The following is a 13,582-nucleotide window of genomic DNA, read 5'->3' as shown; positions in this document are numbered from 1 at the left end:
GGGCACCAAAAGCAGCTGACTTGGGCCCTTGGGCCCAAAGCCCATGCTAGTGTTAACAATGTAATCTGCTCAATCTTACTGAGCACCTTTGTGCCAAGCAGACAACCTCAAGTGCGTTTCAATGGAAATGCTAAAGAGACCCTGGATTAAAGCTCTCTCTCCTCAAAACCACAGGCAGGGACACTATTGACTTCCTCAACTGCTGCCTCAGGATATTATCTGGGAGAGAGAATACCTGAGGGTGTGAGTCATTAAAGGGGCCCTGAGAGAAAGGGTGGGGCTGGGAATTTACCAGAAGGAAAAGCTCGCTATTTCACTGAGCAGCATAAATCATTTTTCTCTGCTCTACAACTAAAGTGAGAGAAATATTCTTCAGATTGGAAACACAATTGTGGTTATTGTGTTAATGCCTATCCTTCATTGAGCACGTGATATGTGCCTGGAAATGTTCTGTGTTCCTTCATGCCTTATTTCATTGCATCCTCACAACAACCCATTCCAGCAGGAATAATTAACTGACTTATAATTAACTGAAGCTCAGAGAGATTGAGTAACTTGCTAAATGTCAAACAGCTAGTAATTTGTAGAGCCAGAATTCAATCCCAGGTCACATGACCTGAGAACCTGTACTTGACCGTTAGGCTCTGCAGCTAGAGAATCCATTTGAAGCAGTGGCCTTTCCCACTGGGAGGAGAGAGGCTGGGAGAGCATATTAACTAGACACAAAAAGTGAAGAGAGAAGGGCTCCGTATTGATAGAAGGTACACAATGGTTTGTTGTATCTGTGTAGATACTTATCATTTACAGCTGTTCAAAATCTTTTTAGTCCCATCGTGCAAAGGTAGAATGAAAAGCCTTCCCAGCCTCACTTGCCTTGAGTGTGCCCACAGGCAACTTAAGTTCTGCCAGTGGGCACCATTTCGAAATGTGCTCCGTAAAGAAACAGATGACAAGCAGGGCTCCATTTTGCTGGGGCCACTGGTCCTAGGGGCATCTGCTTCTCTGTGAAAGCATCCGCCTTTCAGCTTTGCTAAGGAAAAACAAGTTAAAAGGGTCTTTAGCAGGCTTGGGGTGCTAAAGGGGAAGAGCAAGCCCTGGGCACTGGAAGGGACTCCCAAACAGGGAACCCTAACAGTTCTAAACCCAATTCCAGTGGATGAGCGTGGTGGGGGGATGGTTCCCACAACACCAAGAAATTCTCCAACACCAGCAGGGTGTCTGACAATTCACCTCACTCTGACCCTATCTACCTGGAGGTGGCATCAGATCCTACAGGTTAAGGGCTTAATCCTACAAGACTGACACCCACCTTCAGATATCAATCATAAGTCCAGATTGTCACCTGTACTTCCGACCAACTGACTATAGATAGGAAGTTCCCACAATCTTTGCCCTGGGTCCAATTAATTTGCTGGAGTAGTTCACAGACTGAGAGAAATATTTTACTTACTAGATTACCAGTTTATTATAAAAGGATATAACTCAGGAATAGCCAGGTGGAAGAGATGCATAGGGCAAGGAGCTATGTGGAAAGGAGCTAGAGCTTCCATGCCGTGTTCAGGCGTCACCGCCCCAGCACCTCCACCTACCTGTTCATCAACCCGGAAGCTCTCGGAACCCCATCTTTTTGGGTTTTTATGGAAGCTTCATTATATAGGTATGGTTGATCGACAGTTGGCCCTTGGCAGTTGATTCAATCTCCAGCTCCTCTGCCCTCCTTGGAGTGGGTAGGACTGAAAGTTTCAACTCTCCAAACACAGGGTTGTTTCCCCTGGCGAGCTGTCCCATTCTTTGGTTACCTAAGCATTTTCCAAAAGTCACTTCATTAACATAAAAAGATACTTCCCCCACCCCCTCATCACAGGAAATTCCAAGGGTGTTAGAAGGTCTGTTGCCAGGAACGGGGTAAGACCAAATATCTATGTTTTATCATAAATCACAATATCGCAGATCCCTTCCCCAGTGGAATGTCTTCCCCATGGCTCTTCTCTGCTCCAACTCTGGGTTTTGTTTTTTGACTATTCCAAGTTGAGCACAGTCTTGAAAAGCGGCAGTTCCTTTGCCCATAGTTGCACCCTTTCCTTTTCTGGTCAGGGTTTGTTTTTCCACAACTGGGAGTAGAGATAAGGGTTTCCCTGATGAGTAAAGCAGATTTGCGCCAGTGGGTGGGTTTTGTACGACCACAGTAAAAAAGTTTCTTACCACTCCAAGTTTGTCTTTCACATCCAGACAAAATCCAGACAAAATGCAACGCCTTTTTATTTCTTCATCTGCAAAACTTGACAATTGGTCCAACCCTCACAGGCTCATGATTACTTAGCATGAAAGTGTTTTGTGAACTATCAAGTGTTAAAAGACTAGCTTTTATCGTTGTTGATGACATGATGATAATAATGATGCATATGAGGGGAAAAAAGGGGGTCACTCCTTACTTTTCCCAAAGTTCACACTGTGAACTTTGCACCTTGGCTCATGACTGAAATCATCTCTCCTAAGACTAATAAAGTTCTACTCATCATTGGACCACCAACGGCTAACCAATCAAGTATCAAAGGTGAAGACGGCAGGCCTGCAAGAAATCCAAAGGGAAGAGCCTGGAGTAGACTTCCCATTAGAATAGTGGTAGATGCGACAGGGAAGCTGCTGCGTCTATGGTAACGCCCTGGGGAAAAAGGGAAGGCTACAAAACTTTCATCAAGTTTTTGGGGAAGTTAGAAAATAAAGATAAAAAATATGAATATAAAATATAAGAAAATAAAATCACTTGTAAACTTAGCAGCCATTATTTGAAACTTTTTTCTGTTTGTTCATTTAAATATTTTACCAAATATAGGAGAGACGGATTTGTAAACCCCGGAGCAATGTTCTGCCTATCGGAGACTGCCGCTGTACGGAGACCCCAGGTGAAGCTGCCATCCCCATGTCTGACCAGGAGGCAAAACCTTCAACTGAGGACTTAGGTGATAAGAAGGAAGGAGAATACATTAAACTCAAAGTCATTGGACAGGACGATAGTGAGATTCACTTCAAAGTGAAAATGACAACATATCTCAAGAAACTCAAAGAATCATGCTGTCAAAGGGAGTTCCGACGAATTCACTTAGGTTTCTCTTTGAAGGTCAGAGAATTGCTTATAATCACATTCAAAAGAACTGGGAATGGAGGAAGAAGATGTGATTGAAGTTTATCAGAAACAAATGGCAGGGGGTCATTCAGCGCTTTAGATATTCTTTTTACTTTATTTTCTTTTCCCTCAGTCCTTTTTTATTTTCAAAAATAGTTCTTTTGTAATGTGGTGTTAAAAATTCAGTTGAAAGCTAACCCCCCCACCATGTCTTTAAAACATCTGGTAATTTGAATTCTAGTGCCTATTTATTATTGTTGTGTTTTCATTGGGCTGATTTTTGGTGATCAAGCCTCAACCCCCTTCATACTGCCCTCTCCTTTTTAAATATTACATGTGTGTACAGGGAGGCCACCTTTTCCTGGACTGTGCATTTTCAGGCTTGCGATAAATGAGGTCGACCAATGCAAGTGTTCATAATGACATTTCTAATTGGCCCCAAAGTTCTAGCATGTGATTGCTTCACTCCTGGACTATGACTTTTAGTGGGAGATGGAAGTTTTTCAGAGAACCAAACTGTGGAAAATGACCTTTCCTTAACTTGAAGCTACTTTTAAAATCTGAAGGTCTGGACCAAAAGAAGAGGAATGTCAGGTTGGAATCAAGATGACAGATAAGGTGAGAGTAAAGACTAACTCCAAAGATGGCTTCGCTGAAGAGAAAGCATTTTAAAAGTAAAGAAAAATCTTGTCAGAAGATCCCAGCAAAGTTCTAATTTTCATTTGCAGTTAATAAAGTTATTCATGCAGAAGTGTGTACAACAGAACACTGCTTTTTTATTTTATTTGTACTTTTTAGTCTGGGATATGGGTTTTAAATGGATATTGTCTATACCAGCTTCATTAAAATAAACAAAATATTTGTAAAAATCAAAAATAAATATTTTACCAAATATATATATAGAACTTTCTTTTTCCTAGTAAAATTTAATGTTTGAATCAAATAAAGAAATATTTATTAATACAAATCTCCACATCTCTGTATCTCATACATGGAATTTTTAACAGTTTTTGTTGTTGTTGTTGTTGTAAAATATACATAAAAATCTACATTTGACCGCTTTCAGGCGTGCCTGTTTAGTGACATTAAGTACACTCATACTGTTGTGTAACCATCACCACCATCCACTGCCAGAACTCATTCGTCTTCCCAAACAGAAACTCTTTACCTGTTAAACACTGATGTTCCCTTCCCTCCTCTCCCTAACCCCTAGTAACTACCATTCTCCTTTCTGTCTCTATGAATTTGATTATTCTAGATACCTCATATACAAAGGAAATCGTGCAATATTTGTCTTTATGTGACTGGCTTACTTCACTTAGCATAATAGCTTCAAAGTTCATCCATCCACATTGTAGCATGTGTCAGTTTATTCCTTTCTAAGGCTGAATAACTTTCCATTGTGTGTGTGTGTGTGTGTGTGTGTGTGTGCGTGCGCGTGCGTGCGTGCGTGCGCGCACATCCCTATTTTGTATATATCCATTCATCCTCTGATACACATATTTGGCATTTCTTCCACCTTTTGGCCATTGCAAATAATGCTCTATAAACATTGGTGTATGGATTTTTGTTTGAGTCCCTGCTTTCTTTGGGTATATACCCAGAGATGGAATTTCTGATAGCAGACCCCTTTTAAAATCAGTGAGCCACCCCCTCTCTTTTCTATGGGTCTAGTCTGATGCTAATTGGTTTTGAGGTTGAATTTAATTGGAAAACTGCTATTCTTCTTGCATTTCACATGTTACATCTCTGGTAATTTTTCTTGATTTTCTTGATGCACATCCATTAGAAATTTCTTTACGGAAGATTCTGTTGGTGATAAACTGAGTTTTTATTTATTTGAAAATGTCCCTTTTTAAACTTTTGTACTTGAAAAAATTTATCTGGGTATATGATTCTTAGTTTACAGATCCCCTCCCTTTTTGTGGGGGGCATTTTGAATCATTCCAGTGTCTTCTGGTTTCCACTATGACTGTTCAGAAATATGTTCCTGGTTTAGTTGCGTGCCTCTGTAGATAAACCGTTCTCTCTAGCCTTTGAGGTTGTTTCTTTGTCTTCATTGTTCTGAAGTTTTATTAAAATGTACCTAGCTGTGGATTTCTTTATATTTATCCGTCTTGGTATACATTGTGCTTTCTATATTTGTGGATTCTTGCATTTCATCAAATTTTGAAAATTCTCAGCAATTTTTTTTTCACATATTGTCTGGCTCCCATTTTTTTCCTCTTCTCCCCTCATAGGAATCCAATTTGATAGTTGTTGGATCTCCAGAGTCTTTGCCTCTTAATTTTTTTATCTGTTTGTCTCTGTTTGCTGCATTCTAGGGCATATCTTCAGATCCATTTTAGCACATTATTTCTCTCTTTAGCTGAATCTTCTGTTAACCAAGGATTGCAGTTTTAATTGTAATGCTTACAAACAATTGTGGGGGTTTTGATGTTGTGTTTTTTTCCTAAATCTTTCTGGGTATTTTTAATAAACTCTTGTTCCCTATGCAGTTTTTCTGCCCCATCATTTATTCTTTAAGCATTTCACAATAGTTTATTTAGATTATCTGATTATTCCATACTCTGAAGTCCTTAGAGATTTAAACCTCTTGATTATCGTTCCTATTTATTCACCCTCACAGTGATTTGAATCCTTATATATTTAGTGATTTTTTTGGTAGGTTTATATTTGGCTGAATTTAATCCAGAAGCCTGAATTGAGGTTGCTTTCCTCTAAGAAGGATTCAGTTTGCATCTCCTGCACTCCAGGGAGCATTAATAATCTGGGGCCTCCTAAATTTTTCAGTGTATGGTTTATTTGATCAAAGGGACGGAGAGCGGGTCTCACACGGAAACTAACGTTTTTATTAATTTTAACATCTAGTGCTGCAGCCTAGACAAGCTTCCTTGTACGCTCCCTCTGCAAGCAGGTGGACTTTATTCTTTCTACTGAGAATGTAGCCTCTTTGAGAGCTTGGTGGGGAATAGGGGTGTCTCTCACATTTAGCTCTTCAGTCCTCCTAGCCCCTAGCACTTCCTCCCTGGTTCTCCTCCAAACTTCCATATCCCCGCCCAGTCCTCAAAGCTCTAAGTTCCTAGGTAGTTGACCTTTCTGTTTACTTGCTATCTACCTTTTGGGGGTTTTTTTAATTGTTATTGTATTTTTTTTTACCTTTTGTTTTGTATTGTTTTATTTTGTTGGTTTCAGGCGGACGCTCTTGGGAGATTACCTTTATTTTGGGAGAGCTCACTAAGGAATTTTTTAAATATTTATTTGTTGTGTTTCATACAGTATGGCATTTAAGTTTTCTGCTATGGGAGGCTTTTGATAAATCGTGCTACTGGAAGAGAATTTTAAAACAAATAAAAAAAGTGATTATATGGTACATGTTGTTTTATAACTTGCTTTTTTCCCATTTGATATGTAAAAATCACCTGTCATATAAATGAATATAGGTCTAGAGCACCATTTTAATGACTATATAGTCTTCTATTACATAATTTATTTCATCTTTTTTCTTATTATTGGATATTTCAGTTTCCTTTTTTCACTATTTTAAACAACACTTCAGTGAATATCCTCATAGCTAAATTTTTGTGTAATCAGGATTTTCTTCCTTCTTGAAGTGTTTATAAAAGTAATATATGCTTCCCTGGCCAATGTGGTTCAGTTCATTGGAGCATCATCCTATAAACTGAAAGATTGTGCATTCGATTCTCAGTGAAGGCACATACCTAGGCTGTGGGTTCGATCCTTGGCCAGGACACATGAGAGAGGCAATCAATTCATATTTCTCTCTCACATCAATGTTTCTCTCCCTCTCTCTCCCTCCCCTCCCCCTCACTGGAAATCAATAAGTATGTTGTCCAGTGAGGATTTAAAAAAGTGATATATGCTAATATAAAATATTCATATGCTAAGGAAAATGAAAATTCTCCATAATCTTTTTCACCATCACCTTAATGAATAACATTTGGTCTCTAATTGGAATCTCTTAATGAAACAACAGGTGAGAATTACTAAGGTCTAAAATATGAAGGAAAAGAGACTTCACCCTCTGCTTTCCACCCCTCACCCCAACAACTGGGCATAGGGAGCCAGAGCAGGATACTAGGGATGGGCTGAAGGTAACCAAAGACAATCAGGAGCAAAGAACTAAAGGGATGACAGACACCCAAATAGAATCCAAAAGCCTGGGACAGCTGGGGTCAGGAGTGCCAGGCTTCAGGAAAGACCCACGCTTCAAAACCTAGGAATCAACTCTGCCTTGCTAGTCCCCTCCTGCTAGAAGCGGAGGGTCTTCTCAGGCATTCATTCCAGGCTCCCACCCCTGCCCTTCTTTCTTTTAAAGGGACTTGGTTTATTTTGAGTTAAAAAACAGTATAGACTCTAACCCTATCCCCAAGCATATGCTCTACAGTGGCTCACTCGTGATTCTCAGGGTCTTGTCCCAATCTAAGAAATACATCCAGGTCTTTAAACACCCCTCTAACTCCTTTCTCCCTGTTCTCCTCAAGTGGAGCCAAGATGTTGAGCTCAGGATCTTCTCCCTAGAGATACTCCTGAAAGGAATGGTGCTCTCTCTGATGGCTCATAGCTCCTGACCACACTTTTTTGAGAACCTGCTGCACTTGCCTTCAGACTCTATGAAATACCGCCCTACCTCTCCAATAAAGTCTACTTCAGATGTATTCCGTCAACTGTGCAAGGGAAAGCCCCTGAACCACTAAGAAGCCCAGCCTCCTCTTTTCTCCCAAAGAGTGTGGAGCTCCAGCTGGGATGATCAGCATCTTAAAGAAGCCCTAGAAGTTGTGGTTGTTCATTTATTAATTCAATTCAACCAATATTTGGTGTGTGCCATGTACTGGCTTTTAAACAGACTAAGGTCAAAAATTCCTTAAATAGCTCCAAAATAGCATGGACTGACTCCACCAGAATTCACAGTGTAGATTCTGGAGTTCTCAGTTGCTCTAAAGATCGCAGTTAACTACTGGCCACTTGTACTCTGACCAGCAAAGCCCAGGGACCACTGAACCGAATGGGAAGTGCATACCAAGATGAGTGCCTTCCGGTGAGAGCTGGCACAAGACCTAGAGGTATGGATCTGTCTGCGAAGGACCGAGAGCCCAAAGCTGGCTGTATCTGCTTTCCACAAGCTCCAGCCACGATCAGGCCTCACATGGGTAAAGTAACTTTTTGTCTACCCTAAAACCTTAAGACTCCCCAAGCTCCTGAGTTCTGAAAAGCCCTTGTTCGGAGCATATACTTGTGGGAAAGGTGTTTTAACCAGGGAATGTGCATGGGAAGAAAGAGCAGGGAGGCTCTGAGGTGTTTGCCCTGCAGCGTACACCACCGTGTCAGCAACCCTCCAGCGGGGCCATCCATCTAGACAACCACGGTACCCCCGGAGTAGCTGTTGGTCTTGACAGCAGACAAGTCACTACCAATGCCAGGAGTTTGCCTCTGCAAGAGCAGCTGCCAGAGGCTGGGCAGGAATGCAGACAGGGGCCCTTCAGCACACTGTCGGGCTCTTCACACCTTCCTCAGCCACTTCCACCACCAACTGAGCGGTACAGTCCTAAAGCCTATGTGAAAATAGGAAGGCCTGATGGTTGGAGCTGGGCTCTGAAGTCCCACACTGACTTGGGCAAGGTAAGCTATCAGTGCCTGCATTTTCTTATCCATAAAGAACTAATGAAAGCAGTACTTATGACTTTAAGGTCGATGTAAGAATTAAATAAGCTCATATATGAACCTGGCACATGGCATGCATTACAGAAGTGTTAGGTATGATCTTAGGGTGCCAGTGGGAGAGCTGAGCCCTCGGACCATAAAATCCTCCTCAGCACCATGCCAGCTCCAGCTCGGGCCTGGAAGGTGGTGGAGCTGGGAGCCCTGTGGGAGGAGAAACACCAGCTGCTGGAGTGGGTTCCTGGAAAGTGAGGGCTCCTCCCTGGCATCCTAAATGCCAGTGATGCCTAAACAGGCTGTGGTATATAGCAGGTTGCTCGAGGAAAAGCTAATTAGAAAAGACAAACAATTGCTGGGAGGTGTGGGAGATAAAGGGACTAAATTGTAATGGAAAAAAATACAATAAAGATTACATTAAATAAGAGGAAAGAAAAAGAAAAGACAAGCAATAAGCTTCCGTTCTGCCCAGCCCCTTTGGGGCGGGACTACACAGACAGGCGGAACTTTAGAGGCTCCAGGGCAGTTCTTGAAAAAGAAAGTTGTTCAGTCACTCAGGGTAAGGAAGTAGAATCTGTGAAGGCGCTTAAGTGGCCTCAAGATTGACCTTTCTCCCCACCCCAAGACCCCTCTCTACCAGAAACCCCATTTCCAGAAGTCAGTCATTTCCTGTGAACTCACACGTTCCAGCCTGATGTCCTGCAGCAACTTATGGTGAGTGGGGAATTAGACACAGGATGCCCTTTGGACTTGCTCGGGGACCTCCCTGTGCCTGGGCTGAGGCCAGGGGACAGCGGGACCCACAGGGGAGGCTGTGGATTGTACAGACCCTGCTGAGTCACAGGTGTCACGGTGGGGAGGGGTGACAGGGAGCAGCAGGAACTCAGGGCCAAGGCCAGCTGGTGACAAGGCCCCCTCTCTCAGGCTCAAGGGTGCCCAGGCCCCCCTGGTGCCCACTGAAGTGTTAAAGAAACTGAAGTTCATTGGAGAAGGTGGGTTCGGCGCAGTGTTCCTGGCACGACATGAGAAATGGGGTCGTGATGTGGCGGTCAAGATCGTGAACTCGTGAGTGCCCCAGCTGTTGGCTGGCCAGTGTCTCGCCTTGGGGGCGGGCCACTGTCCTTGGGGGCCTGAATGGGGAAGGGAGGGATCAGAGCGGGACCCCAGCTCTTTCCTGGAATATAGGGAGGGAATATCGAAGGAGGTGAAGGCCATGGCAAGTCTGCACAGCGAGGACGTGCTGCCACTGCTGGGGGTCACTGAGAGGCTGGAATGGGACTACACGTCTGGGCCAGCTCTGGTGACTCGATTCATGGAGTATGGTTCCCTGGCGGGGCTGCTGCAGCCCCAATGTCCTCGGCCCTGGCCACTTATTTGCCGCCTGCTACAAGAGATTGTGCTTGGGATGTGTTACCTGCACAGCCAGGATCCTGTGCTGCTGCACCGGGACCTGAAGCCCTCCAACGTCCTGCTGGACTCAGACCTGCACGCCAAGGTCAGCCTACCACACCCCAGCTCAGCCTCTGGGCAAGGCCCTGGCCCAGAGCTGTTCCAGCCCCACCCACTGTAGCGTCTGCTACAATCCTGTCTACTGGCTACCCTCAGCATCCTCCTCTGGACAAAGGGCTGCCCAAGTGTCAAGGCCCACCCAGAAGCATTAGCCTCTACCACAAGGGACAGAGGCCCTGACCACTCGACTACACCTTCCAAAGACCCACGGCTGACAGCTCAGGAAACTCAGACCTTGACCCAGCCCAGTAGAGAGGGGACCCAGACCCCCAAACCAAGGCCCCCATTGGTCCCACTGTTCCCCTAACCCTCCACACCCCCTTCACAAGGCTGGATCTGGTTTGGGGTGAGGGAGAGAAGGAGAGTCTGGAAGCTGCCTAACTCCATCCTTCCCTTCCTTTGCAGCTGGCAGATTTTGGCCTGTCCACATTTCTGGGGGGCTCAAGGTCAGGGACAGGGCCTGGGGTGTTAGCGGGCACCCTAGCCTACTTGGCCCCAGAACTGTTGGCTAATGTGAATCAGAAGCCTTCTATGGCCAGTGATGTCTACAGGTAACGTACCCATGCCAAACACAGGTTCCCAATTTTTACACCTCTCCGGGGCCTTCTAGGGAGAGGTGTACTAGAGAGGAGTTTCGCCAGATTGGGCTTGGCCTCACCTTTGTGTCTCCTGCAGCTTCGGGATGCTGATGTGGGCAGTGCTCGCAGGAAGAGAAGTTGATGGTAAGACATTAAGCAGACTCTGTGGTCCTTAACCCCAGGTGCCTTTCTCCTGAAAGTCCCCAAGCCCTCCTCTTTCTGCTCACCTGCTCAGACCGTCCTACTCCCTCTTCACCTCCCCTTGGACTACACTCTCTGCCCCTTTCCATGATAGAGCAGGTGGCCCCTCCTACCCTAAATGCTTTTTCTTTGTGCCCCCACCCCAAACATCAACAGCGACCCCGACATCACTGGTGCAGGGAGCCGTGTGTGACAGGAAGGTCCAGCCCCCCCTGACAGCGCTGCCCCGGCCTGGCCCTGAGACTCCAGGCTTGGAAAGACTGGTGGAGTTAATGAAGCGCTGCTGGAGCCATGAGCCCAAGGGCAGGCCTTCCTTCCAAGGTGAGCTAGCCATTTAACTGGCAGCTGAGCGGAGCCTGGATCTGTCAACAGGACACTTTCCCTGGGAAAAAAGTTTTGCTCACCAGCCACTCACTCTGCCTTCTCTCCAGAATGCAGACCGGACACTGAGGGAGCCCTCTGCCTGGTACAAAGTGGAGATAACGATGGTACAAAGATGGATGCTGCCGTCTCCACGGTGAGTGGCCAACACCAAACCCAACCTGAGACCTAGGCGGAAACGGCACCTCACGGCTCCCTTAGCCACCCAGCAACTCCCTACTGACCACTGTTCTTTACGCCTTGACCCTCACCGCAATCTCCCCACCGCATTCCTGAATTCCTAGGCAACAGATTATGGACCAAGAGACTCCGTCCTTGGGTTTATTTACTCTGGCTCTCCCACCTCCATGCCCAGCAAGTTCTCCCTGTCCTTGCAGGTAAAGAAGTTCCTGTCTGAGCACCGGAACAGCAACAGCAGGTTGTCTGCCCCTGAGCCAGGCCCAGTAGAAACAGAAAATGATGGTCCCGGGGGAGCCACAGAAAACCTTGATTCCATCATGGCCTCCAACATGCTGGACAAACTGAATCTGAAAGGGTCCCCCAGTTCTGTTCCTGAAAAATGTGCAAACCTTCCTGAGAGGATTGAGGCATGGAAAGAGCAGGTTCAGCGTACCTGCACAGCAGGAATGTCTTCTGAATCAACAACCCAGCCTCCCTCAACTTCAGAGACCTCATCATTCAAAAACCAGATGCCCAACCCCACCTCAGCTAGGACGCCAGGTCCTGGATCCCAGGGAAATCAGGTGAGACCTTGGCAGGACTAGGGGATGCAAAACCTGTCCCCTTTCCAGGGAAAACTTGGGGCCTAGGGGCTATGGTCTGGAAACAAACCCCAGGACAGTGAGCCTGAGAGCACTGTGTCGTTCACAGGGGGCTGAGAGATGTGGCACCAGCCGGCCTCCCGAGGAGCCAGAGCCAAATCCAACACCAGGTACCCACCTCCCACTCCTTTTCCCCAGCCCAGCTCCTCTACCGGCTCTGTCCTCAAGACAATATAGAGATTCAGGGTACCTTGGGGGAAAGCAGGAGAGAAAGGACTGGAGGCCATCTACCCCACACCTTCTTATTTAATAAATGAAAAAACTGGCACCCACGGGGATTGGATCCTGCTGAAGTCACAGTAAAGCCGGGACTTGTCCCTGGGCCTCCCGGCTCCCCAGCGCCAGCTCTATGAACCCCCCCAATTCCATTGTTGCTATGTTAGTCCAGAGGGCCTCCCAACAGAAAAGAACCAAATGTCAGGGTCAGAAACATCAGCTGCCACCACTGTTGAGCTTCTACACACCCCGTTCTGAAGGGGCAGCCAGCAGGGGAAAGGCAAAGGCACATCCGACACCTTCACTGGGAGGTTCTGAGACCCCATCTTTGCATTTCCCCAGGGTGAACACGAGGTGCCGCTGCCCCTCCACTCTGCTTCTCCCCTTAACTGAGTTGCTGACCACTCAACCCTCACAGCAACACCGCTGTTTCTCTTAAAGGGCCATCGCACTTTAACATCATCCAAGACAGCAAATGGGTGCAGATTGGAAACAACAACTACATGCAGATACCGAGAGAAACTGCTTTTCCCACATGGAAACTGCCACCTCAGGGCAGGGGGAGGGGCAGTCAGTATGCCCCCCACAAGTAGCCTTGAAAGAAGTGCCACAAGAACTTGACGCCTGGACTGGGTCACAGGGCCAGTATAATAACAACAGAATTGAGGAAGCCTCTAAACTGCCTCCTGGACTTGAGGCAGCTGACCAAGACTTTCTCTGAGGGCCATGAGACCCTGCACTGGAACTTTGTGCCCTCAGCCATCAATAAAGCAGGGCAATTTTAACCAAAGTACTATGCAGGAGGCTAAGGGTGGAGGAGGCACTGCAGTCTCACTTACACAGGAAGAGGAGTGCAGAGGCCTGGGGGTGGGCAATGTCATGGCACATGAGGTCAGGGCCCAGCCGGTGGCAGGAAGGAATCCAGGAATCACAGAGGCCTGGCTCCTGGGCCCCACTCTAATCTCAGGGCAGAGCACTTCCTCTAGAGCGGGCAAGCCCCCACCCTAAACCCGAACTGTGGGGATAGATGCTGTGGTACCACTATGCCCCCTCCATTTTCTCCTGGGCTACAGAGA

General features: G+C 46.1%; 2 protein-coding genes across 2 annotated transcripts; both read left to right on the top strand.

The window, feature by feature from the left end:
* Positions 1-2,908: 2,908 nt before the first annotated feature.
* Positions 2,909-3,224, top strand: LOC129074066 (small ubiquitin-related modifier 1-like). Its single transcript, XM_054577762.1, has 2 exons — positions 2,909-3,104; positions 3,151-3,224. Exons 1-2 carry the CDS (start codon positions 2,921-2,923, stop codon positions 3,222-3,224), a joined length of 258 nt encoding a protein of 85 aa, XP_054433737.1. The 5' UTR covers positions 2,909-2,920.
* Positions 3,225-9,337: 6,113 nt separating this feature from the next.
* RIPK3 (receptor interacting serine/threonine kinase 3) lies at positions 9,338-13,276 on the top strand. Its single transcript, XM_054577761.1, has 10 exons — positions 9,338-9,514; positions 9,725-9,865; positions 9,986-10,295; positions 10,715-10,860; positions 10,985-11,031; positions 11,245-11,409; positions 11,520-11,605; positions 11,847-12,212; positions 12,340-12,400; positions 12,948-13,276. The coding sequence occupies exons 1-10, from the start codon at positions 9,495-9,497 to the stop codon at positions 13,097-13,099; spliced, it is 1,494 nt and encodes a 497-aa protein (XP_054433736.1). The 5' UTR covers positions 9,338-9,494; the 3' UTR covers positions 13,100-13,276.
* Positions 13,277-13,582: the final 306 nt, after the last annotated feature.

This window comes from Pteronotus mesoamericanus, unplaced genomic scaffold (assembly GCF_021234165.1).
Source record: "Pteronotus mesoamericanus isolate MK-2021 breed Mesoamerican mustached bat unplaced genomic scaffold, CSHL_Meso_final contig_46, whole genome shotgun sequence".
Lineage (NCBI taxonomy): Eukaryota > Metazoa > Chordata > Mammalia > Chiroptera > Mormoopidae > Pteronotus > Pteronotus mesoamericanus.
Note: the sequence above shows the minus strand (reverse complement) of the source record. Positions and strands in the feature narration are given on the sequence as shown.